The sequence below is a fragment of the Felis catus genome, chromosome A1 (assembly GCF_018350175.1).
Source record: "Felis catus isolate Fca126 chromosome A1, F.catus_Fca126_mat1.0, whole genome shotgun sequence".
Classification (NCBI taxonomy): Eukaryota; Metazoa; Chordata; class Mammalia; order Carnivora; family Felidae; genus Felis; species Felis catus.
Genome location: NC_058368.1, coordinates 91,919,832 through 91,946,500, shown reverse-complemented (window position 1 = coordinate 91,946,500; position 26,669 = coordinate 91,919,832). Strand labels below are relative to the sequence as shown.

The 26,669-nt window shown below is 51.6% G+C and overlaps 1 protein-coding gene across 5 annotated transcripts in view; it reads right to left on the bottom strand.

The window, feature by feature from the left end:
• COL23A1 (collagen type XXIII alpha 1 chain) overlaps nt 1-26,669 on the bottom strand; it is a 355,881-nt gene that overhangs the window by 30,282 nt on the left and 298,930 nt on the right. For 4 of the 5 annotated variants that reach the window (XM_045057588.1, XM_045057582.1, XM_045057577.1 and 1 more), the window contains exons 4-5: nt 17,757-17,764; nt 16,129-16,155 (exon numbers count right to left, since the gene is read on the bottom strand). In XM_045057588.1, the coding sequence (XP_044913523.1) occupies nt 16,129-16,155; nt 17,757-17,764 (35 nt within the window). The remainder of the gene's footprint in view (nt 1-16,128; nt 16,156-17,756; nt 17,765-26,669) is intronic. The other variant, XM_045057580.1, reaches the window with a different exon arrangement.

Here is a 26,669-nt window from a genome sequence, read left to right as displayed (position 1 = left end):
GCCTCTGTTCAAAGCTCCCTGCTCCATCCCAGTGCCCACTGGACCTCGCCTGCCTGCGGGCCCCCGGCCAGCTTGGCCAGTGTGGCTGCCATCGTGGACTCTGTGTCCGGGCCTTGTGCTCATGTCGACTGCTGAACTGAGCCCAAACACAGCGCCCCTCTATCGATCTAAAGGGATTAAAAAATCCATAATGCAGGGCGCCTGGGAAGCTCCTGATTTCCGCTCAGGCCATGATCTCAATCTCGTGGTTTGTGGGATCGAGCACCGTGTCAGCGCAGAGCCTGCTTGGGATTCTCTGCCCCTCCCCCCACTCACCCTCTCTCTAAGCAAACAAACAAACAAACATACATACATTAAAAAAATCCGTAATGCAGACTGAAATTAAAGAGAGACAAAGGTGCAGTTAGAGCTGAGTTAATCTCTTTCCTCTTCGGGGGCTGGGAGGGAGGGTAGTGGCCTCACAGCCAATTCACTGGCAAGAGCATGAGGAGTTCAAGGTGTCCCTGACAAGGGCTGGGACACAGTGCAGGGCTGGTCCGAGGGAAGCAGGCACCCCGCCCCTTAGGGCCACAGAGGCAGAGACTCTCCAGGGCAAGTTTAGGAATGCTCTGATGAGCCTCAGTGTGGGCTCTGTTGAATCCTGCCATACCCTTCATGGCGTCTGTCCTCACTGCCGCCCTGGCAAGCAGGCACCATAGTCCCATCCCACAGCTGTAGAAGCTGAGCCCATGGCTGAAATAGGCCCCCCTCTCCACGTGGTGTTCCCTCTCCTGCAGCACAGGGCAGCAGGGTTGACAGATGGCTGTTCCAGGGGACCTAGGATGAAGCCTCACAGGCCCTGCTTTCCTTCTGGGATTCCTGGTATGTCTGTCTCCCCCACTGAACAGACCTCTCTGGGCAGGGCTCTCTGGACCCTCTTCCACCCTGGCTCTCTATCAGAGAGAGTGCTGGATCAGACAAACTCATTTGCTGTGTGACCCTGGGACAGCCAGTCAACCTCTCTGAGCCTCAGCATCCTCATTACCTATTCTCCCCAGCAGGGTGCTTCCTGCCCTGGCTTGGTCCCATTTCCCCTAAACTCTGCCACACCACGACCTCCTGACAGCTCTTGGGGTTTGGGAAGAGGTGCTTCACTAGTCTCATGGTACATCTGGTGCCCCTTGAGGCCCTTGCACTTACACACGCCATGCTGTTTCCTGGCCCCAGGCTGTGCTTTCCCGTTTTCCTCCACTGCACAGAGTTCTGCCTCCACCTGGGGAACTCCTACTCATTCTTCCAGGCCCAGCTCAAATGGTGCTCCTGGGAGCCTCCCCAAGGAGAAGCAGCATTCTCCCTAGGCTGTCTGCCACAGAGCTGGGTCCCCATCCTTCTGGAAGAAAGCCCTGTGGCTGAGCTCCAGGAGACATGTGGGGCGGACAGAGGAGACAGCCTTTGGATTCAGACCCACCTGGGATCAGATGCGGGCTTTCCCACATGCCAGCTCATGACCCCGGGCCTCATCATTGGTAGCAGGCCACCCTGCGTCACTGACCTGTGTGTGTGTGTGTTGGGGGTTGGGGTTCTGCTGAAAAGGTGCTATGTGCACCGAGTGAAACTTACAAACTGTACAGAAGGAGATGGGACAAAGCAAACCTTCTCTTCTCCCCAGCTCCTCTCCCAGAGAGCACCATGGGCATCAGCTTTGGGAAGCTGTCCTTGCCTGGAGAAGCACATGCATAATATCCCTGCCTTTCTTATTTTTAAAGCCCTCTGTGAGGGGCACCTGGGTGGCTCATTCGGTTGGTCATCCGACTTCAGCTCGGGTCATGATCTCACGGTTCGTGAGTTCGAGCCCCACTTTGGGCTCTGTGCTGACAGCTCAGAGCCTGGATCCTGCTTCGGATTCTGTGTCTCCCTCTCTCTCTGCCCTTCCCCCATTCATGCTCTGTCTCTCTGTGTCTCTCGAAAATGAATAAACGTTAAAAAAATAAAAAAATAAATAAAAAAATAAAGCCCTCTGCGGGTTGCACAGCAGACATCTGTAGCTCCATTTGTCTTCCTGTTGCAGAGGAATCTGGTCCTTGGGCCCCTGAGGCACGTCATAGCCCTCCTCCCCGCATTCCAGGAAAGCCCTACCACATACATGTGAGACCTGAGCATCATCCCCATGGCCCTTCCCTAATACCTGTAGTGTCTCCCACGCAATGCCCTGGAGAACTTTCTAGAATGCAAGGCTCTCCTGCTTGAGCCCTTCTGGGCAGCCCCACTCCTGAAGGAAAATGTCCAGACCACCTGGTCTGATGCCTAAAGTCCTCCTGCCCCATGCTGGGCACTGAGCACACATCTTGGGTTGGGCCTTTCCAGGGCCGGGGGTGCCTCTGGTCCATCGCTGAGTCCCCAGACCTGGTTCCAGGATGTCTGCTGGGTTGACATAAACCACACAGAGCTGTAGGTGGCCGGCTTTTCTAGAAGTGTGCGCTGCAGAAGGGAGCCTGGGATGTTCCCTTGGCTTGGACCCCACAGGGGGAGTCTCCTGTTGCTGGCTGTCTCTGAAAGCATTCCAATGGCCAGACCTCGCTGTCTCTTCTTGAGAGTGACCTTGGGCCTCCCATCTCCTGGGAGGGATTCTGCTCTCTTTCAACTCTGAGATTATTCCTGGTGGTCCCCAAGGCCTCTCTCTGGTGTGTGAGAAAGCCTAGAAGTGGCAAAACCCCCATTTTCCTTCCTACGGCCCTGCCTCTATCTGGGATCACAGAGCTCCTGGTTCCCAGGACTTAGAGTTTTCAAAAGAAGCCAATGAATTTTGTAGTTTCTGATAAATAAAAGCAGAGGGTGTGGCCTGAGCTGTGCTCTTGGAAATGTCCACCATGCAGCTCAAGGGAAGCTGTTCCCATTCCCCAGGAACCCAAGATTGGAGCTGCGGGTGGTTGGATGTGATGCTGAGCAGATTCCCGGGCAAACACAGAAACCCATGTGTGCACATTTGTAGGGCAGATGGTGCCAGCCGTCCCTGGGGATGGAGCTGACCCACAGCCATGGCCCTGGTCTGTGCAGGTGGCTCTGGGCTCATCTCTGATGACATCTAGGCAACAAAGCTCTGCTCAGATCCCTGAATTCCCTGTCTGGGGAAACAGCCGACCCTTAGAGAGGCTGCTGGGTGACCAGCGGTCACTGGGAGTCACTGAGGAGGGGCTTCAGTGGGGCAGAGGAAGGAAACAGTCTGGCTTTAGAGCCAGACGGACCTGCCTGGCTTGGGGAAGTGAACTGATCCCTCTTATCCTGGGGAAGGCTGGGCCCTGGGCTGTGAACCCCCAGAGGACAGGCCCTGCCCGTAGCTACCCTTGCTCAAACTGGTACTGCCTTGCTCAAACTGGTATCAGGGAAACTGTTCTGCAGAGTGTGTTAAGAGGCTTGCCTGAGGAAGAGGTTCGCTGGTCAAGTAAGTTTGAGAAACACCGGGTTACATGCTGTGAATTAGGTTTCTTTCCTGCAAGACTTGTCTGAACTATCATTCTGCCCATGGGTCTCCGGGAGGGCAGTGTTCCCAGCCTCACTGGGAGGCTGTGTGGACCATCTATGAACTGGGCATTTCCATGGGCTGAAGAAAAGCCCAAGCCTAGCTCTGGGTGCTCTTAGGGGAGGAGAAACACTGCAGGGATGGGTGAGGGGTTGGACTGAAGGAAGCCAAGGACAAGCATGGGCTGGAGGGCATGGTCAGGCTGGACTACGGTGGGGCAGGATCCAGGCTGAGTGTCCTAGCCGACAGCAAGCCAGCTTTGCACAGCAGAGGGCCATCTGAGGAGCTGAGAAGTCTGGAACAGCAGAGCCCCAGCCTGGGTGGAGGCACACCCTTGGTGGCGGGGGTCCTATTCCATCAGGGCAGCCATCCCCTGCTGCAGACTGTGGGCGTCTCCCACAAGAGGAGCGGGAAGGAAGGCACTTGGGGCAGCCCACGAGTGAAACTCTCTCTCCGAACCTCAGCTTCCACAGAACAGGTGATCTTGAGGGCCAGACGCCAGAGCGCTGCACCCACAGGCACTCAGTTCCCTCCAGCTCCCTCTCCTGCCTGATCAAAGCCATGGAATTCACCAGAGGTTTTCAACACCTTCTGCCCTCCACGAAACCCCACAGCTGTTTACAAGGCTCAGCTCTGCTTTAAACCACTCTTGCCCCATGCAGATCAGCAGAGCTCCGGCACTCTTTCCGGATGCGTGAGGGGCAAACAAAAACCCTGGGTGGTGTGCGGGCTTGGCTCCCTGCTGCACTCCGGGGCCTGAGAGTCCTGGAGCCTCAGTTTCCTTATCTGTAAAATGGAGAACATGTCCTCCTCTCAGATGACAAGTTCAAGATGAGTCCCAGGTCTGTCTCCTCTCCCCTCCTTCTCTCCCAGACCCACCAAAGACACGAGACCCTGTAGGTGAGCTGACACGGAGGTGGGGTCTGCGTTGGCTCTTGGAGGGGCAGTCCTGCGGAGTGACCTTGTGTGGTCCTCTGACTCAGTGGCAGACCGTGGGACTCCGGCTGTGCCTTGGTGGGTCCGCTCCCTCCCACACTGAATAGATTTCCTAAGCAGGGTTCTACAGAGTCATCTTTTGAGAAAAATGAACAAGAGTGGCAAAGGAGGGAAGGTTTCTTAGTGAAATAAGTTTGGGACGTGGAGTCTGCTGGGCTCCATTGCTGGTGCCTCGATGTGCATCGGCCCCGGGGGAACCCTGAAGCAAAGGCTGCTGTTTACCCTACACTGGGGGCTGGCTCTGTTCTTCTCTGTTAGCTGTGCCTCAGGACCCCCAGCGTGCGAGAGTTCTCTGCTGAGCTGACCCAAAATCACTACACCAGCGTGTTTAGATGCAGACAAGGAGTAAATGCTCAGACTGGCTGGGGCTGGGTGTCCGTCTCGCTTGCTCGTTGTAATTCATGCGGATGGCTCCCGTCAGGGAACGGAGCCTCCAAATTGCACCGGGATGGGGCCCCTGGATGAGGGGGCTTACCAGGATTATCAGTCCAGGGACCAGTAATTATGGCCCAGATGTTGACAATTCATCAAATTACAAGGCTGTTGGGGCCTGGGGTCCTCAGCCTGGGACATGCACATTCCTGTGTGAAGGCTCCCTCATTAGAGTGGGTGGGCAGACCCCTCGGGGCAGGTCAAATGTGGTTCTGATTTCTCAGACCAGGCTCCTCGCACACATGGACCACGGCAAGACTGTCCGGGTTTAGCAATTTCCCAGACTTGAATTCTGCCCTAGGGAAAGAGAGGACCCTCACTTCTTGGGTCCAGCCTGGCTGGTGCCCTGGTGCAGGCACACGGTTCCTCCCCGGGGACCTCTTCCTGGGATTTGGGGCATTCTGTAGAGTCACCAATAAATTGCATCCCAAGCCAGCAAGCCATGAAGACTCCAGCTGGGTGGGGTTCTGGGAACCTGCTGAGGTTAGGGGCTTGCCCAAGCTGCCACCCCCCCGCCCCTACTCTTGGTCTGTATGGTGAAGCACTGGCGTACAGCCAGCTTTGGCTTGGTGTGTATAGTTAAAACACCAAAACTAAAACCGAAGCCAAACTCACTGAATTAGTTGCAACATTTAAAAATGGTGACATTTCACATCAACATCCAGAGTTTGTACTTTTCTAGAAAAAGTGAAAGGTGGTACACCCTGGGGTCTGCATGCCTGGCACGATCGGCTGAGTCAAGTGCTCGCGGAGGGCCACAGGCTCTGCCCTGCCCTAGTGCTCCCCACCGGGCCCACTGCCCCGTCCAGATAACCTGTCAATTCTGCAGAAGCATCTAGGTTGGCAACCCTCAGCTTAGAAAATCTCCCGGGTTGGGGCGTCTGGGTGGCTCAGTTGGTTACGCGTCTGACTCTGGATTTCGGCTCAGGTCATGATCTCACGGTTTGTGAGTTGGAGCCTCATGTGGGGCTCTGTGCTGACAACTCGGAGCCTGCTTGCAATTCTCTCTCACCCTCCCTCTCTCTTTCTCAAAATAAAGAAATAAACTTAAGAAAAAAAAAAAAAAGAAAGAAAATCTTCTGGGTCCCTTTCAGCTCTACGATTCCGTGAGGCCGGGAAGCCAGCTGGCTTCTATTTTGGGGAGAGGGCATGCTCAGTATATCCTGTGCACACTGGAAGCAATTATACATATGTCCATATTATACATCATGGCTGGGAGAGGTGGTGCTATGCCTTTGAACCGATCCCCAAATACCTGCTTAAATTACACATTTGCCAGTTTCATGATTACCCTGTCAGGTAGCAGGAAAAATCGTTCCTGGGTGGGGTGAAGGGAGTCAAGAGCCCTGACTCCCAGTGCATGTGGGACAATGGAAGATGGCCAGTGAGTTGGGCTGTGTCCACCTGAGAGGCCTCTGGCCTCCTGTCTCCGGCTCAGGCACTCTCAGTGCTACTCTTGTGGAAGGCACTGGAAGTAGTAGACAGGTAGGGGCACCCATTTTGGTGGCAGAAGTGCCGGGGCAGGGATCTAGTGGGACCGAGCGGCCGACTAGGTGACGATGGTCGGAGTGTGGCTTGAACTGCATGACGGAGATGGTCTAAGGGAGGCAGAAGGTACAACAGAGAAACCAGGAGACAGAATGACAGAGACAGCTCACAGCGGACACTGAGGGATCCCTGGTGTCCTGGCCAGGCCCAGGCCACACCCTGCTCTGCCCTCCTGCTCCTCAGCCTAAGTCTGCTGGGCCATCTGCCTGCTTCCTCCCAGCGTCGCTCAGGTTTGACTTTCCAGCCTCTCTGGTCATCACCCCCTGGTCTGTGGGATGGGCCCTCCACAGTTTCCAGATAACACAATTATCACTCACTGGGAATGAACTGCTGGGGACCCTTAAGAAACCAGAGGTTTTGTGCAAAATTTGGAGCTCTAACTTCTCTTGAAATATTGGAAGCTGTGATAATGATCAGCGTGCATGGGCTGAATGGGGTAGGGGGGCCCTTTAAGTGGGGCGTGTGCCCCCCCCCGCCGCGGGCCCACATAAGGAAGGCATCAGTGAATGCGTGAGCCTGCATTTCTAGCTCTGAACCAGTTCTCCAAACTGCAGACCTCTCTCTAGTCCCCCACCTGCCCCTGCCTAGGACTTGGCCTCTCTCCCACACCAGCCTCCACCAGCCTCCCTGGCTCCGCTCCTCATGCCCAGCCTTCCTGCATGGCAAAGGAGCGGGATGTCCTTGCTACGTCCCCTCCCTGAAGACCTTGGAGCCAGCTGCCTAACTCCCCGAAGCCCAGCCTGTTTCCTCCTCTGGAAAGGAGGGGTGTGGTGTGGATGGAGTGGCCACCCGAATGTGACAGTGCCCTGCCCGGAGCTTGGTGTACAGAGGGTGTCAGAGGAAAGTGGTTTAATGAACGACTGGAGTGCCCTGGGCCAGTTCTGGGGGCGAGAACTAAGGAAATGGGGTGAAGCTAAAAGCTAAAAACCCTTGCCTTATTATTCCCATTTCACAGGCGAGGAAACTGAAGCTTAGGGGAGGCCAGGCATGGTCACGAGCCTGAATCCTGCGTGCTTCCCACCTCACCATCCCCCTCTGGCGTTAGCAGTGCCTGGCAAGTACCCCCAAAGCCAGCCTCCCCAAGCTGTCCCCATCCTGTCCCCAAAGAGGCCCTATTGGTGGAACAGCCCCCTTGTGGGAAGACCAACCTCTCCTTAGACGCCCTTTCTGAGAAGTGGGTGTGCCACCATTGCACACCTCCAGTGACGGGGAACTCACTGCTTCCCGGGCAGCCTGATGGGTTTGCCAAGTTTTTGTGTACATCCCATCCTTCCCAGGTTGGATGCCATTGCCAATTCCCTCCACCTTGTGGCCCATGGGGAGGCAGCCAACCAGCTCAAAGGTGCTGCGTGCTTCAGGGTCACTGGCCTCTTGAACTTTCCTCCCACCCCATCCCCCCTTTCCCCTGCCAGCCTGGCTTGTTCTCTGTTCTCTGTGTCCTCTCTCTGGCCACTCTTCTGCCACTCCCTTTGTGAGAGAACCTCCTTGTCTTCTGACCTTGGCTCACACCTCCCTTCCTCAGGGCAGCACCCCTGACCCCCACCAGGCCAGCCTCGGATTGCAGGTGGTCACAGTAACCCGTACCTTCCCAGCCCTGACCATGGCGCACAGTGAGGTTGGAATCCCCATGCGCTTTGAGTCTCTCTCCCAGTCAACCACAACCCCATCCAGTAGGGACCCCCTGGATGTTTGTGTTGCCATTCCATCCCAAGTGTCAAACACAGTCTTTCGTACGTAGTGAGAACACAATATATAGTTGTTGAAAGAACCAACTGTCAAGTGGATGCCTCTGGGAAGGAATGATCAGTTTCCCACTGGCTCCGGTGCCAGAACCTGGGATCACACCAGAGGGCGCTCTTGACCTGCTGAAGGCTGCCCTGGGTACCTGAGGACTCCTGTCCTCTGGCCACAGCCAGGGTGTTGTGCACTGGGGACACTGGCCCGAGAGGAGTTCCTTCAGCCTCGGGGGCTCTTCCTGCTGAGGTCAGTGACCATCACGGTGGCAGGAACTGTCACTCACTGGACCCAGCTTGTGTGCCCAGCACTATGGCTCTGGTGAGGTCATCTACCCAGCTGCCCTGATAGCCAAAGACAGGTTAGGGATGTGACTGAGACCACATGGTCTATGGAGTACCAAAGCCCATTCTCTTTCCATCACATGAGCAAGACACGGTCCAGTCCCTGATTTCAGACTTCAGGAGGAGCTGGCTGGACCACCTTTGTACCCAAATAACTGCCTTCTCTCAAATTTATTTTCTTGGAAGGCCTGAGTTTGCCTTGGTGACCTGGTGCAGGTCTGCCAACAAGCTCTTCCGTACAAGGCAGAGAAGTGCTTTGCTGCTTTGGGGATGCTGGGAAGAGGTTCAGCCAGCAATCAGCCTGGAGAGTGGCCCTCTGCAAAGGTGTCACCACAGGTACACCCCGCAAAGGGCTCCCTGCCGCCCCCCACCCCACAGGACTGTCTGCTAAGTGCTTTCCCAGAGCTGAACTTGGGGAGAAGGTTGATTATCTAGCGCTGGGGGCTCTTGCTACTGCCAGGAAGACACAAAAAGCTTCAGAGGGTAAGCAAGGCATCTGGGAACCCCACATGAGATGATCGAAAGGACTCTGGGGACACAGAGTGAGCCTGAGGCCATGGGCCTGAGTCAAGGAGCGCCTACCCTGGGCTGGTGCAGGACCCTGCGGAGGAAATCCCAGGGAGGTGGCCCTTTCCCTCGGGCCCAGCTGTGTCTCCCTGAGGTTCCAATCTGGGGGCCATTACTGGGGGCTCAAGAAGCCTCCTTTCATCCCATCCCTGCTCAACCCGGAATGTGGGGAGCTGGGGAGCATCACTGCAGGGGGCAGATGAAAATGAGATGTAGGTTGTCGAAATCTAAAAACAGATGAATTTGGAATATTACAGATGAATCATTTAACTAATTACATTTTTACAATCAAAGCTGTTTTTGAACTTGGAGAGTGCAAGAAAGCATATGAATGTGTGGTGCTCTGTGGCCCACCCCCCCTTTTTTTTTGTTCACTTGATTAATTCCACACGGTCCAACAGAGGTTTTCATTTCAAAATTGGTCCCAGGCTGAGACCCTGTCTCATATGCTACATTTCAGCTCAGAGCTATGCTTTCCCTGGGACCTAGGCTGTCGATGCATCCATTGCTGATTCTGGAGACACAGGGCAAATCCTGCCCACCGCCCCCAGCCCCAGCCTCCAGAACACTTTGTCTGATGGGTCCCGGGTGGTCTTGGGGGAGGGGGAGGGGGTGGGGCTCTGCCAAGTGAAGGCGCTGTGGTCCTGGTCCCTCACCTGTCACCTGGCCTGCAATGCCTGCCACCTCTCATTTCTGACACCTGCCCTCTTTCCCTCCATCCTCGCTGGGGCAGTCTTGATTCATGCATCGTCTGCGAATTATTGCCACTGCCTCATATCTGGGCCCCCTTCCTCCAGTTTCTGCCCTGTTGTCAGGGAGGTCTCTCTAGTATAGACACCTGTCCACATCACTAGGGGCTTCTGTGGCCTCTGAACTCTGCTGCTGGGTGGGTGGGGGCCCTGCACTCAGCTTCAGGTCCCCAGAGTCACTGGCCAGGGGACCAGGACCACATTGCATGCCCCCCCCCCCCCCCCCGCCGTGTTGATAGTGTCCACGTTTTCACCAGGCCAAGCCTCACACTTCGCCAATGTGGACACTGGGGCTCAGAAGGCCTGAGAGATTGCCAGAGCAGGGGTGAGGTCTCCATCACCATAGTTCCCTGGCTGGGCACCTGCTCTATTCAGCTGCCCCTGGCCGGGGAAACAGAATTGCACATTTCATCAGGAGGGGATGCTTTTCTTCCTAATTTCTAACAGTAGCTATGAGATGGACCTATGAGTGAGGAATAGGAAGGAACGTGGGCTGAAGAAACGGATTCCTGTCTTTAAGTTAGACGTGGTTTTCCATTTTGTTTTTTAGGGAGAGCAGGAAAGGGTCTTAACAATCTGATAATGGGGGTGGAATGGGGCATGAGCTCCAGGGCCGGATAAAAGCAAGGGTGGAGGACGAGAAACAGAACATTGACTCCAAGTACCTGTTTCCCTGAGTGGTAAGAGAAGAAGGACCCTCCTGCCCACGTGCAGACAGTCCTGAGCCCCCAACTGCTGCTGTGACCTGCTTCCTGATAGGATGGGTGGAGTGACAGAGGAGTCCCCAGCCTGTGTGCTAAGCCAGGCTTTGTCTTGCGGGTGGGCCTTGGGTCTCAGCCAAGTGCTGCTAGCCTCTGAGCTCAGCTTCCTCATCTGTCAAGTAGGGAGGAGACCATCGACCTCCCAGGGTGAGAGCAAGCGGTCAGAAAGTACACTTGCTTCCCTGGCCTGTTGGAGGGGCTTGGGTGGGGGCGGGGTGGGAGTTGACCATCCTTTCTCCCTTCAGGAGGGGGGAGGTCTCTGAGCCCTTGGCAAGGCAGCTTGTGGTTTTGTATAAACACAAAGCCAAGTTTCCGTGGCCTCCGGCCTCAGTCAGTCTGTTATCCTACAAGATGCTACTCCGCAGAGCTCTGGAGGTCTCTCTGGCGTCACGGTCCACTGTTTCCCTCTCATTTGCCTGCTTGTGGCCTTGCCAAGGTTGTCCCAACCTCATGACTGCATGCACTTGCTTTTTTCCTCCAGGAACACTTGCTCCACAAGATCTGCATCTTTTTCACCATTTAAGTCTCAGCTCAAATGTCATCTTCCCCAAGGGACTTCTGATGATTTCATCTCAGCTATACACACCCAGGTAGGTACCTGGCGGGCACTCTCAATACGTCCCTGCCTTATTCTCTTCCTAGCACATTTCCTGTCTGTTGGTGTATTGGTTTCCTGGTTTATTGTTTCTCTCCCCTTGTCTCTCTTGTTCGGTGCTGGCCCAAGGACCCAGGAAAGCATCTGGCACAGAGTCATTGACTGACGGTTTAGTGGGCATGCTCCCCCACCCTAGCCTCGCTGGAATTCATCATCTCCATGCACCTCTAGCCTCACAACCTGGCGCTGTCCTCATGCATTCAAATACATGGAACTTAAGCTCTGTAACATATACCCAAAACACATTTTTCGAGAAATGTTTAAGTTGCACTCGGAGGGTGTAAAGCAAACCAGAAAGTCACAAAACCTCAATGTTAAGAGTCAAAAAACCCAAAACACCAAAGAGGAAGAGTTTTGATGCTGTAATTAGCAGATGGTGAGAGTCTGATGTTTTCTGTGCAAAAGTCAAGGTGTAAGCAAGATTGAGCCTTGCACGACAAGCCTTTTGCATCTTGGACAGAAGCCACGGTTTGGAGAGAAAAAAAGGCTTGTGATAAGAAATACCCAGGAAGTCACAGTGACCCCTAACTAACTGTTCCTTTCTCTCTATCCCATGGCAAACTGGTTGTGTAGGTCCCCCCTCCCCCCACATCTCTCCAAAGACTATGACTGATCTGATTCATCTCTGTGCCACCCCAGTACCCAGCACAGGGCATGACACCTTCCAGATTCACTGAACAGAGTCAAGCCTCCTATGTATGAGATGTCAAAAGTCACTTTATTAACATAAATGCTGGTTACTATCCCAAAATGCAAGGAGAGTGAAGTGCCTAGGGCTCCTCTGTGGGTCCCACCTTTGACTCACAATGTTCAAAGCTCAGAATTCCTCCTAGGCTGCTGATTCCATGATGTCCCTGGACCAACCGGGATCTGGAAGCTCTCAAAAATGTTGATTTCCTCCTTAAACTATACCTGCAATTCTAAGCTCTACCACCAGGTGGCAGTTAGGTCTATGCAAACTTTATTAAACTTAGTGTAATCTCAAAGACTACATGTACTGCTCATTAAAATATACCCTAAATTAAAACAGGATACATATATGCACATTTTTTTCAACTTATCATATTGGCATAGATTTAAAAGTATGATAATACCCACAGTTGGCCAGGGTTTGGGGAAATATGCAACATTTGTAAGCTGTTGGTGGGAATGTAAATTAGAAGAGCCTCCAGGGGGCCAATCCGGCAATATACATCAAAAGCCTTCAACATGTGCAAACCCTTTGGTCCAGCAATTCAACTTCTAGACATTTCTCCTAAGGAGATAATCATGGAAATACACCTAAGTTTCTTCCCAGGATGTTGACCATAGGTGTAAAAGATTGTCAAATAAACACTATAACTTGGAGATGGCTTAAAAAAATTATACAGATGATAAAATACTATGTAGCTCTTACCTTCTAGAATTCTTTTTTCTTAATTTTAAAAAATGTTTATTTTCAAGAGAGAGAGAGAGAAAGAGAGTGTGAGCAGAGTGGGGGTGACAGAGAGAGAGGGGAGACACAGAATCTGAAACAGGCTCCAGACTCTAAGCTGTCAGCACAGAGCCCGACATGGGGCTTGAACTCATGAACTGCCAGATCATGACCTGATCCGAAGTCGGATGCTTAACCAACTGAGCCACCCAGGCGCCCCTAGAATGCTTAAGGATGTGGATATACCATCTTAAGGATGCTATATTAAGTAGGAAAAAAACCAAAACAAAACCAGGCTCCCTCCAAAGAAGTATGTCCAGTAGTCCCATTTTTAGACTAATAAACATAAAAACAAACTCACACATAACAAATACTGAAAGGACAACCACCAAAATATTGAGAAGACTAATCTGTGGGTGGTAGGATTATGGATGATCGTTTTTTTCCTTTTTTGTGCTTTTCTCTATTTTGGGACAGTTTTATAACAAACATACTTCTGTTGTCATCAGCAGGGAGCTATTAACGAACTCTCCCAGCAGCAAGGACAGGCTGGCCTCTGTGTAAGGGGGCTGTGCACAAAGTGACCCTGGGCCCTTGTCAGTCCACAACCTGCCCCACAGTCCTGTGCCTTGGTTCCTATGCCCCAGTCTCCTGACCTCAGCTCTTAGGTCCACATATGGTCCTGGTTTCAGCTGGTCTCACTCAGGGGGAGGGGCCAGCCTCGAGTAATCCAGAACACACAGCCAGCATGCTCTCCACCATGACCCTCCTGCCTGATATTTTTCTTGCTCTTACTTCCCTTTAGGAAGTGACATGTTTTTAACACACACAAAAAAAGATCCTCCCTGAGGCTGGTCCCGAAGTTTACTGAACTGCAGAAAAACACCTTTTCCTAAAACTGACTGTTTTCAAAGCCATTTTCCATACACTGCCAGTGTATGTTGGTGGATTAGAATGATTTCCTAAGCTGGGCTTTCCTTCTCTTGAGGCTTTCCTTGGTGAGGAAAGATGGTGACATTATGGAGGGTCTGTCGTATGCCACGTTGCATGGACGCTGCATTCGTTACCCTATTTTAATATTCCAACTCTGTACGTATCATCTCCACAGATGCTCAGAGGCCAAGTACCTGCCCGAGGTCACAGGGCTGAGCCAGCATCCTGAGTTGGGTCTGAATGACTTCAAGCTTGTGGATACTCAGTACACAAAGTGCCTCTTAGGTGGCCCGGGTCCCTCCAGCTGTGGCAGTCACTCTAACCTCTGGGATGACACGTGGAACCCTCCATAAGCACACCCCAGGCTGGGAGCCAGGCCCTCCACAGGCCAAGAGATCTGAATTTCAGGCCAAAACACAGAGGCCTCTCGAGCCTGCAGGAGGCCCTCCCACCCACCTCCTGACTGCACGGGCGTCCTTTCTCTCCTACAGAAGAAGAGAGGCAGGGTGTCACCTCTACCCTGTGGGCCTCATGGAAGGGACTGCCCAAATGTTACCACCAGAACAAGGCTGCTTGGGGGCACCTGGGTGGCTCAGTTGGTTAAGCATCTGACTCTTGATTTCAGCTCAGATCATGATCTCATGGTTCGTGAATTCGAGCCCTGCATTGGGCTCTGTGTTGACATCGTGGAGCCTGCTTGGGATTCTCTCACTCCCTCTCTCTCTGCCCCTCCCCTGCATTCTCTCTTTCTCTTGAAAAAATAAGGAAAAAGAACAAGGGTGTGTGGAGGAACACAGCTGGAATGAGCTGGCTCCGGGTGCTGAAAGCATGATTACCCTGGACGCAGCAGCAGGCAGGGCCAGCCCAGCCAGGGAAGATGTTCATATCTGTATGGAAAGGGCGGTGTGCATTCAAACCGCCATCAGGTGACCTCAGGAAAAGGGGCGCCCCAGCCCTGCGCACTCGTGGGTATGTTACCAGAGATTTTGACAGGGTCCCCTTACCCTTCACCTGGCCCGACCAGGCAGTGGGGAAGGATAGCTGGGCCCTAATCTACTTTCTTCCCAGGAAGCTCAGAACTTAACACACTACAAGCACATTCATCCCCTGGCCTCCCCTCCCCCAATTCACAGAGTCCCATCTCTGGCCCAGGCTGGGTACCAAGTCCCTCCTCACATGCTAACCTTCAGGCTGAATTCCCTGGCAGCCCTGTAACAGCCCCAGTCACCTGTCCACCTTTGGTGTCTGGAGGCTCCAGGCATGACCTCACTTCACCTGAACCTCACCGCCCTCTTCACAGGGAGGGAAAGGGAGACTTAGATCAGCGAGTGGTAAAGATGGAATTCAAACCCCGGCTCCACCTGGACCTGGTGGCTGGTCTGGAACTCCTGTCCTTTACCTGGAAAAATGCATCAACCAAAATCTTCTCTTATGCCAGGGAGAAGGGAGTCAGGGAGTCACCCTGTGCTCAGAGGGGCCAATAAGGGGGGAAGAGGGACAAAACCCATTGACCCAGCCACTACCTGCTCTCCTTGAGATGCCCAGCTAGGAGGCACTATAAGCCCAGGTCTGCCAGGACTACCCTCCACAGCCTCCTGGGAAGGTAGTTCCTGCAGGACTGGGGGACCCCCCCCCCCACCTTCCATCACCAGCCCATCCAGACTCTGGCCAGATCTGGTCATTACTGAGGCCTCTGAATCAACCAACATTCTCCTCCATGCACCTTCCTGACCTGAAGGCACAGAACAACTCTGTCGCCCAACCGTATGGTCCCACCATGCTCTCCTTCCACCAGGTCACCCCCCTGCTCTGATACATCAGGACTTCTGGATGCCACGGCTGTGGTCCTTAACCTCTCTGAGCAGGACTGGACGGCCACATAGCTACATCAAATTTTGCTTTTCATGCAGCACTCACCCAGCCTGGGCGGGGCACGTTGACTGCAAGTATAAGCCAACTTCTAGGTTTAATTCAAAAGATCTGAGAAGGCGATGACACCACAAAGACCAAACTGGAATCAAGCAGTCTCCCGTTCCTGAGTGCTGACAAGACTCGGTGGGCTGGGAAGGACAGCCCCCTGCCCACTGGGAAGAGGCTGGCAGCCAAGCCAGCCAGGGGGAGGGAGACGGGGTGGGGGTGGGGGGAAGGGGCACTCCACAGCCAAGGGCTAGACCCTCGGTGCAGGGCTGATGGTCTGGGAAGCAAGAGCATTGGGGGGCGATCCAGGATGCCAAGGAGGCTCCTTCTTGAGCCTCTCTGCTTTGCCTGCAGGATGGCTGGAGCAGCGGACGTTCCCACCAGGCCAGCCCTGCAGGTCTGCACATCCCTCACCTTCCTTCTCAGAGCTAACGCTAATCCCCTCCAAAGAGAGACCTCAGCCACTGAAAGCAGAAGAGGGGGAGGGGGCAGGAGCACAGACAGAGTTAAATAAAGGCTCAGAGGAAGAAGATCAGCTTGAGAGAAAAGGGCACAAAGAGCAAAAAATAAACGGCAAATTACCGGGTAGCCATCTCGTCCTGATTGCCCCTGTGGTAATTAATACGTCATTAATAATCAGACTTTCAGCAGAAAACCATATGGCAACACTTATAACTCAATCAGGGCCCCCGATCCCCCCACGTTGTGCGGGGTTTGCAGCAAAGGCTGATGGTTGGTAATGACTCCTGGGGGGTGGGGGGAACGCGCTCAGGGCTCCGGCGGGTCTGGGAGACGGAGCACCCATTTCCTGCCTCTTGGAGCCAGGTTGGAAGGGCCACCAGGGCACACACCCACACGATTCAGGAGGGGCACATGGTGAGGACCACACGGGGATGTGGGATTCTGAAGGGTGGTGTCACAATCACCATGGAAAATGCTCCCTAAATCGGGACTAAAGGGCAGAAATGGCTCTTCCTGCCTGTCACCACTGGGAGGGAGTAGACTGGAGGAAGACAGCCTTAGAAGCCACAGATATGGGGGGTGGGGAGTGGCATTTATTGCTACTGGATGCCCCTACCGGCTCAGAGCACTGACTGTCTGGCCTGTGTCCCACACATCAGCATCCATCTCAGGCTGCAGCTTGAGATTTCTGCATTTGTTGAATACATTTAATAGTTTAACAGCCAAGTCAAAAAAAAAAAAAAAAGAAAAAGAAAAAGAAAAAAGAATCAGTCCACTGCCCTCTGCATTACGCACTTTAGCAAGTTCGCACAGGCTAGCCTCATGTGACAGCCAGGAATGACTCAACAGGGAGAAACTGCTCGTGGCCAATAAATCTACACATTTCTTGCTGGCTCGCTTTCTGGCTCAGCGTGGTGCTGCTACATGCATGGAGAAGCCCAGATTCCGAAGGGTGCCGATTGGGACGTGAATCATGGTAAGTGGAAGTCAAAAATAAAACTAATCATCCAAAAGGAATTCCTTTAGAAGGTTCATTTTGGCTCAGTGTGCTCCTTGAATTGATTCGTCAGGATTCACTGGGCTCTGAAAAACCACCAAGATGAATCAAAGGAACGCTAGTCACGTGTCTTGGAGGAGGACAGGGATTTCCGGGGTGCTGACCACCACCCACCCCTGCTCTCCTTGCTGCCCCCTGGCGGCCGGCCACCCTCCCGCGCATCCTCCTCGGACCCAACACCCTCCCTGGCCAGTGGTGCTGGGCAGTGTTCAGCTGCCGGATCCAGAGGGTCAAACACATTGTGGCAAGTCAGGAAAATGGACCCCATTCTTCCTGGCATCTCTGCCTGACTCCGGAGCCCTTTGTGCCAAAGCATGTGAGACAAAAACATTTAAATGGATTAAATGCCGCGGAGCATTTAGAAAGTAGGGGCACGGTGCTTGCATTTCTGTGCACCAAGTGGAGCCAGAGACTCCGAGAGGAGCAGTCAGGATCGTGCCAGCTCTCTTGGAGGGCAAAACGGTCACAGAATGCTTCACAAGGCAAGTCAAACCCACAGAATTCTGTGCTTGTATTTGTCTACAAATTATAAAAAAAATATGGCCCCTGTCCGGGATTAAGTTTTCTTTCTTTTTTTTTTTTTAAAGGACACAACACATCTAACTAAAAAACTTATTTTCATGAAATAGCTACAGAAGAGAACGAAATGTCTTATCTTTCAGGAGCAGAGAGCATAATCCAGGACACTTACAGGAGGACCTGCAAAACACAAGCAGAGAAGCCCCAGTCAGCGTCAAAGGGAGAGAGGGTCCCCTTGGCCAGGCCGGCTCCTTCCTCAGCCGGCTGCTGGCCACCCCTCCTTGCAAGCCTTCACAGGTCCCAAAGCTAAGGGGCAGGGCAGAGGGGGCGCCTTTGCCCTCACAGGGGCAGGGCTGGGTGTGTGGGTGGCAATGACATCCTGCATGCATTGGTTCATGCAAACATTTCACAAGGTTGCTGTTGATCCGCTGCTGGAGGCCCACCCGGGTCGGGTTTTGGCAAGCCAGGTAGGAGTCAGACCTGTTCCTGCTTGAAGAACCAATTTTGGTGCTCACCTGGGGTCAGTTCATTTCCATCGAAGGGGAGAGACGTGTGAGGGGAGAAAACATTTGGGGCAGAGGGAACACAGCGCTCCGAAGGGTTACAGGTATGTGTGTGGCTGAGCGGACACGCAGGGGGTACCCGTGGTTCAGCCCTGGGGTTAGGGGCGCCGGGTCTGGGTGTGTGTGGGGAAGCCGAAGGGGCTGAGTCCAGAAAGGCTGAGTGCAGCACGCTGAGACCAGTCTTATAGCAGATAAGGGCTCCTGGAGAATGTTTGTGAAACCCACAGGTGTCTTCACCTCATGGTGTGCAGACCGCACTGCATTTGACCTTTGCGAGAGGTGCAGTAAACATCCCCACTTGACAGATAGCATAGAGGCTCAGGGAGAAAGAAGTGACTTGTCCAAGGCCACACAGTTGGTTAGGAGTGGAACTCATCCCAGAAGGAGCTCTCCCAACTCCTGAACCCTACGTACTTCCCACTAAAGCCATGCTGTGGCCGTGCCAGCAACTACTCTGCTTCCTGCAGACCCTGGACCTCAGTCTGGATAGCGAGGCCGGCACAGGGAGGTGACACTCGGCCCTCAGTGGGCCGATGCGTGTTTATGGATCACCACCCATGAGCCGGGTCCCTCTGGGAGAGAGTAATGGGACACACTGGTAACAGTAAGAGGCAGGATCTCGGACTCACAGAATTTTCCTTGGAAGGATAGATGCTTAAGAAAACAATCATGCGGGGAGAAGCACAGGAAGCTCCCAGCATGTAAGAGGTATCCCAGCCAGGCCGGGCTGATTCAGGGCTGGAGGCTAGGCTGCGTCCTGAAGGTGAGAGAAGATTATCTCAGACAGGAAGGGGGAGGAGCTGTGTGACAAAGAAGGGAAGGCGGGGGCGGGGCAGGGATTTGAATGGTAGCGGGAGACAAGGAGCACTCATGGGTCCTGTAGGGAGCAGTGGTGGGAGGGGGCAAGAGTGGCAGTTGCCCCCACGTAGGTGATGGTGGCCTGGACTCGTGTGCTGACTGTGGAGATGGAAAGAAGTGAGTCAGAAGACACTTGTCAGTGGGGACCGACAGGACTTGCTCATCGGTTTAATGGCAGGGTGTGTGTGTGGGGGGGTGCATAGGGCATAGAGAAAGGAGAGACAAGACAGAGGCTTTTGGCTTGAAAAACTGATGTGTGATGGTGCTAATACCCAAGAATGGTATACGGGGGGCTCTGTGGCCCCTAAGTCCAGACTAGGGTGGGGCGGGGCATTGGCCACCTGGACATCTGTACACCTGACTTCTCACCTTCTGCCAGGGACCTCGTGCCATATTTTCCCCGGGGAAAGAAAATGCCCTGGACGGATGTACTTGCACCTGTGCCCAGCCTCCTTTCCGTGCCCCTGAGGTTATGTCAGAGGAGCTGACTGGCCCTACCTTCCCGGGCCCCAGCACCCACCACTGCCTTTCTCTCCCTGTTGCATCATCAGACAGACCTTCTCCATCAGCTGCTTCCCAGCGGTTCTGGAACGGCTCCAATTCCTGTGCTCACATGCCCTCCTCTGCTCCGGCCTGGCTCTCCTCCCCCTCACTGCTGGGAAGAGGGGGTCTCCTGTCACTGCCTCTCCTTCCCTGCCTTCTACGCACCTTGTGACCCTCTGATATGGATTCCATCCCTCTCACCACCAAAATGGCTCTCACTGAGTCCCTAACCACCTGCTACCAAGGATTTCTCCTCCTCCTTCCACACTGCTGAGCCTGCCCTCCTTCTGGAAGCACTCTCTCCCTTTGGCTTCTAAAAGGTCATGTTCCTCCTGCTTTCTTGGTTGTTCAGCTGGCTCAGTCTCTCCCAGTCTCACACAGAGGCTCTGCTGAGCTCATGGCAAGGCTTTCTTCTCTTCAGTCTTCTCAGCTCATCTGTCCTTTCTCTCCTGTCTTCCCTGGGAATCTCATCCCACTCATGACTACACTAGACAGAAGTGACAGAAGTGTCCCACGTGGGCAACTCTAGTCCCAACTGTGCCTGAGAAGCCCAGACTCCCTTTGCGAGCTGTCTGCTTGTCATTTCCCCTTGAACAATCCTCATGATTCCTCAGGCCAAGGTGCACAGACACGTTCATGATATTCTGCCCACAAAAGCGCCCCTCTTCTGGTTCCTAGTCTCCATGGATGACATTTCCTACTGCCTAGTTAGAGACCCAGACAACGAGGAGTCCCCCTCAACACACTCTCCCTCCCTGATCTACTGGGACATCCACATTCATTCCACAGACATTCACTGACCACTGCTGTTCTGGGCAGTAGGACACAGCAGTGACAATGACAAAGATCCCTGCCCTAAGGAATTTACCTTCTAGCCAGAGAGGTAGCTGGATACCATAGACATAACACACAAGCTCATCACCTACAAAATGGTAAGTGCTAAGGAAAGAGAGAGGCAGTGGGGCAGGGCAATGGGGAGCTGTTAGTGCCGGGGTGCAGACTGGTGTGTTCAATAGGGTGGTTGGGGTAGACATCTTCCTGAGGAGACATTTAAGCAAAGGCTTCCTGTGGATTCCTGGGAAAATGTGTACCTACCAGAGGGAACACCCAATGCAGGAGGGCACCTGGTGTGTGTATATGTGTGTGTGTTTTTATTTTATTTTTTTTACTTTTGAGAGAGAGAGAGAGAGAGAGAGAGAGAGAGAGAGAGAGAGAGAGCTGGGGAGGGGTAGAGAGAGGGGGACAGAAGATCTGAAGTGGGCTCTGTGCTGACAGCAGAGAGCCCGACATGAAGCTAGAACTCACAAACCGCAAGATCATGACCTGAGCTGAAGTCAGATGCTTAACCAACTGAGCCACCCAGGTACCCCATCGCCTGGTGTGTTTAAGGAACAGCAAGGAGGCCAAAGAGGTGACAGCAGAGGGGGAGGTGGCTTCAGGGAGGTGGTGGGTAGGGGTAGATTGGGTAGGGTCTTGTTGGCCATTTCTAGGACTTTCTCTTCTCTCTGATATGGGAGCTCCTTCAGGGCTCAGTGCAGACACAGGACGAGACCTGCCTTGTGATCCTGGTGTGAAAAGGATCACACTGTGTGGGGAGGCAAAGGTAGGATCTTGCAGTGATGCCAGGGAGGGGCGATGGTGGCTCCCAGCTGGTGGCAGTGGAAGGGGTGGAAGTGTCTGGATTCTGGATGGATTCTGAAGGCAGAGTCAAGATGATTTCTCAAGACTCTGGAGAGAGGACTCAAGCAAGGTGTCCCTTGAGTGACCACAGAAGTGGGGAGACTGTGGTCCAGCAGGTTTGGCAGGAAGGATCGGGAGCTCAGCCTTGTACAACCCAACAGTTAGAGGTTGGGAAGAAGAGAAGAAGGTTCTACAAGCTGAGTGGAGAGAGTGCATCGAGGAGGAGGGGCTATGTGTGCCTGTCACTTTGGACAGATGAGTAAAATGAAGACTGAGACCTGCCTGCTGGCTCTAGCCACACAAGGGGCCCGGGGCAGGGGGAGTCATGGGTGTGCACATCTGGCTGGAGATGGTTTGGGGAGAAGGGAGGGGAGGAATGGGGGCAGTGAAGGCTTTCAAGCAATTCAGCGGCAAAGGGGAGCAAAGGCACAGAGCACGTGCTTTGGAGACACGGGGTCCAGAGAGGGCCACTTCTTCAAGATGAGAGACACAGGACAGTATGTCTGCTTTAATGGGAGTCATCGGCAGTGAGGGGAAGATCCAACATGGTGGAGAATGGGGGATTCTGGGAGCGATGAGGGAATGTCTCCCCTCACCCCCCAGGAGGCCTAACGGTTGCATGTTGGCCCATGAGACCAAGCAGGAAGGCCTAGTGCGGTGTGGCTGGGTGTGCGGCCCATGGGGGGAGGTGGAATTTTCCACAGTTGCCTCTGACTGTTTCCACTGCCAGTGGAGTAGGAAACGAGGCCATCAGCCATGAGTGACGCTGGTGGAGGAGGTGTGGGGGCCACACAACCATTAAGCTGTGGTCTGGCATTTAAAGTGCAAACCGGCCAGCATGGCAGGGGGTAGGGGACAGGGTTGCGTGTGTTTCCCACCAGCCACGGTTGCTGCACAGGTGCCGGAGTGCACATGTGGGGTTCAAGCCAAATGGGGCGAGGTGGTGGGATCTGTGGGTTGGGAGATGGGTGAAATGGAAGGAATGTGGGGTCAGGGAATGAGGGAGTGGGCTGGGGTGAATTGTGTGAACTGGGGCATCATGGACGTTGCATTTACCAGTGATGTTGAGGCGTTGGCCAAGACCATGGGAGGGAGGGGGCAAGGTCGGCCAGAGTCCCAGCTCACCAAAGGAGGCCTGGGTGTGTGAGGGACTTCTATGTTTGCATCAGGGCTCCCTAGGAATTTACCCAGAAGTAGTGATGGAGGGAGGGCTGTAGATACAGGAGCTGAAACCCACTAACAATGAGGGGGGTGTGCAGGGGTCAGAGATGGCCTCACATATGCAGACATATCACTACCCCAGTCTCCACTCTGGGGCCAGGGTGGTGTTTTCAAGACGCAGATCTGATCATGGCACTCCCATCCCCCAGTCCTCATTTTCCCACAGTTCTTAGGACAAAGGCCCCAATCCTACACCACTGCTATGCTACTCTTTGTCCCCTTGAACCCGTGGGAAGAGAGGCATTGTTTAACTAGAGGGGTGCTAGGAAGACTGGTGGTTATTGGGACAAAGTGAAGTTGGATCTGTGCCTCAGCATGAGTCAGGATAAATTCCAGAAGGATCAAAGTCTTACATGTTAAAAAAAAAATCATAAAAATCCTAGAGGAAAACAGACCCACGAATACAGAGAACAAACTGGTGGTTGCCAGAAGTGAGAGGGGGGTGGGAAAAATGGGTGAAGGGGAGTGAGAGATACAGGCTTCCAGTTATGGAATGACTAAGTCACAGGGATGAAAAGTACAGCATAGGGAATATAGTCAATGACACAGTAATATTGTCGTATGGTGACAGAGGGTAGTTATACTTGTCATGAGCACAGCATAACGTATATAGAGAAGTTGAATCACTGGGTTGTGCACCTGAAACTCATGTAACACTGTGTGGCAATGATACCTCAATTAAAAAAAAAATCCTAGGGGCGCCTGGGTGGCTCAGTCGGTTAAGTGTCCAACTTCGGCTCAAGTCATGATCTTGGGGTCTGTAGGTTCAAGCCCCATGTTGGGCTCTATGCTGACAGCTCAGAGCCTGGAGCCTTCTTTGGATTCTGTGTCTCCCTCTCTCTCTGCCTCTCCCCTGCTCACGTTCTCTCTCTCAAAAATAAATAAAGATTAAAAAAAAATTTTTTTTAAATCCTAGAGGAAAATTCCTTTCTAACCGTGGAGAGGGGAAGGTTTTTCCAACTACAGTTCATAATCCAGAAGCCATAAAATAAAAGTCTGAGTCAACCATATAAAAACAAAAAATGTCTAACAAGGCACAAAGCACTGGAAGCAAAGACAAAAGCCACGGGGAAAACTATTTCTGACTCATGTCACAAAGGCCGATATACCTTGACACAAAAATGCTCCTACCAATTAACCCTAAAAACATCAACAACTTATTAGAAAAATGGTCAAAGATATGAGGGGACAGTTCACAGAAAACATAAATAGCTTCTAAATATATGAAACAAAAGCAAATTTTCATTCATAATATAAGTAAAGAAGGTTAAAACTATAATCCCAGCAGAGTCTGATTTGGCAGTGCTAATTAGGACTCAAAATGCACGTGCGGGGATGCCTGGGTGGCTCAGTCAGTTGAGCATCTGACTCTTGATTTTGGTTTGGGTTATGATTCTGGGGTCGTGGAATTGAGCCCCGAGTTGGGCTCTGTGCTGAGAATGGAGCCTGTTTAAGACTCTCTCTCTCTCTCTCTCTCTCTCTCTCTCTCTCTCTCCCCTGCCTGCCGCTTATGCATGCACTCTTTCTCTCTCTAAAATAAATAAATAAATAAATAAATAAATAAATAAATAAATAAAATGTATGTGTCAATTTCTGCAATGATCCTTCTAGGAATGTATTCTGTAGATGCATTAACGTATATGTAAAAGGACAGGTATATAAAAATATTCATAGCAGAACTATTTGTGATGGCCAATAATTAGAAACAGCACAATGAAACTGTGTAAAGAAAGGATGGTACAAGCCATAAAATACCTAGGAATAAATCTAACCAAAGAGGTGAAAAAAATCTATACACTACAAACTATAGAAAGTTTATGAAAGAAATTAAAGAAGGCACAAAAAAATGGAAAAAGATTCCATGCTCCTGGATAGAAAGAACAAATATTGTTAAAATGTTGATACTACCCAAAGCAATCTACATATTCAATGCAATCCCTATCAAAATAACACCAGCATTCTTCACAGTTAGAACAAATAATCCTAACATTTGTATGGAACCAGAAAAGACCCCGAATAGCCAAAGCAATCTTGAAAAAGAAAACCAAAGCAGAAGGCATCACAATCCCGGACTTCAAGCTATACTACAAAGCTGTAATCTTCAAGACATAATGGTACTGACACAAGAACAGACACTCAGAACAATGGAACAGAATGGAGAACCCAGAAATGGACCCACAAATGTATGGCCAACTAATCTTTGACAAAGCAGGAAAGAATAGCCAATGGAATAAAGACAGTCTCTTCAGCAAGTGGTGCTGGGAAAACTGGACAGCGACATGCAGACGAATGAACCTGGACCACTTTCTTACACCATACACAAAACTAAACTCAAAATGGATAAACGATCTCAATGTAAGACAGGAAGCATCAAAATCCTCGAGGAGAAAGCAGGCAAAAACCTCTCTGACCTTGGCCGCAGCAACTTCTTACTCAACACGTCTCCGGAGGCAACGGAAACAAAAGCAAAAATGAACTACTGGAATCTCATCAAAATAAAAAGCTTCTGCAAAGCGAAGGAAACAAACAGCAAAACAAAAAGACAACCGACAGAATGGGAGAAGGTATTTGCAAATGACATATCAGATAAAGGGTTAGTATCCAAAATCTATAAAGAACTTATCAAACTCAACACCCAAAAACAACTAATCCAGTGAAGAAATGGGCAAAAGACATGAATAGACACTTCTCCAAAGAAGACATCCAGATGGCTAATAGACACATGAAAAAATGCTCAACATCACTCATCATCAGGGAAATACAAATTAAAAGTTCAATGACATACCACCTTACACCTGTCAGAATGGCTCACATTAACAACTCAGGTGAAGATGTGGAGAAAGAGGATCTCTTTTGCATTGCTGGTGGGAATGCAAGCTGGTGCAGCCACTCTGGAAAACAGTATGGAGGTTCCTCAAAAAACTAAAAATAGAACTACCCTATGACCCAGCAATTGCACTACTAGCTATTTATCCAAGGGATACAGGTGTGCTGTTCTAAAGGAACACATGCACCCCAATGTTTACAGCAGCACTATCAACAATAGCCAAAGTATGGAAAGAGCCCAAATGCCCATCGATGGATGAATGGGTAAAGAAAGATGTGAGATATATATATATATATATATATATATATATAATATATATATATTATATATATATAATGGAGTATTACTCAGCAATCAAAAAGAATGAGATCTTGCCATTTGCAACTATGTAGATGGAACTAGAGGGTGTTATACTAAGTGAAATTAGTCAGAGAAAGACAAATATCATATGACTTCACTCATATGAGGACCTTAAGACACAGAACAGTGAACATAAGGGAAGGGAAACAAAAATAATATAAAAACAGGGAGGGGGACAAAACAGAAGAGACTCTTAAATATGGAGAACAAACAGAGGGTTATTGGAGGGGTTGTGGGAGGAGGGATGGGCTAAATGGGTAAGGGACATTAAGGAATCTACTCCTGAAATCATTGTTGCACTATATGCTAACTAATTTGGATGTAAATTAAAAAAAAAAAAAAAGGATGGTACAGGGCAACCTTAAATGGACTATTATGCAGTTGTAAAAAGACTAATGTGATTCTATATGCTCTAATGGGAACGATCTCCAAGGCATATTGTTACATTTTTATTTTTATTAAAAATTTTAATTTATTAAAATTTTTAAACGTTTATTTATTTTTGAGAGACAGAGTATGAGCAGAGGAGGGGCAGAGAGAGGGAGACACAGAATCTGAAGCAGACTCCAGGCTCTGAGCTGTCAGCTCACAGCCCAACGTGGTTCTTGAATTCATGAATCTCGAGATCATAACCTGAGCCGAAGTTGGACGCTTAACTGACTGAGCCACACAGGTGCCCCCTCCTCTTTTTCATTTTTTATTTTTATTTTAGAGAGAAAGAGTGCACATGAGCAGGGGAGAGGGGCAGAGGGATGAAGAATCTTAAGCAGGCTCCACACTCAGCATGGAGCCTGACAAGGGGCTCAATCCCGTGACCCTGGGATCATGACCTGAGCCGAAATCAAGAGTTGGATACTCAACCAACTGAGCTACCCAGGCGCCCCATATTGTTACATCTTTAAAAAGGTATGGAACAGTACATTACTATGCAGCCATTGTGCTAAGAAGAAAACCTGGTAGGCTTTTGTTTGTATAAACATGGTACATCTCTGGTGTGGACACAGAAAGTAGAGCCTGCTTGGGATTCTCTCTC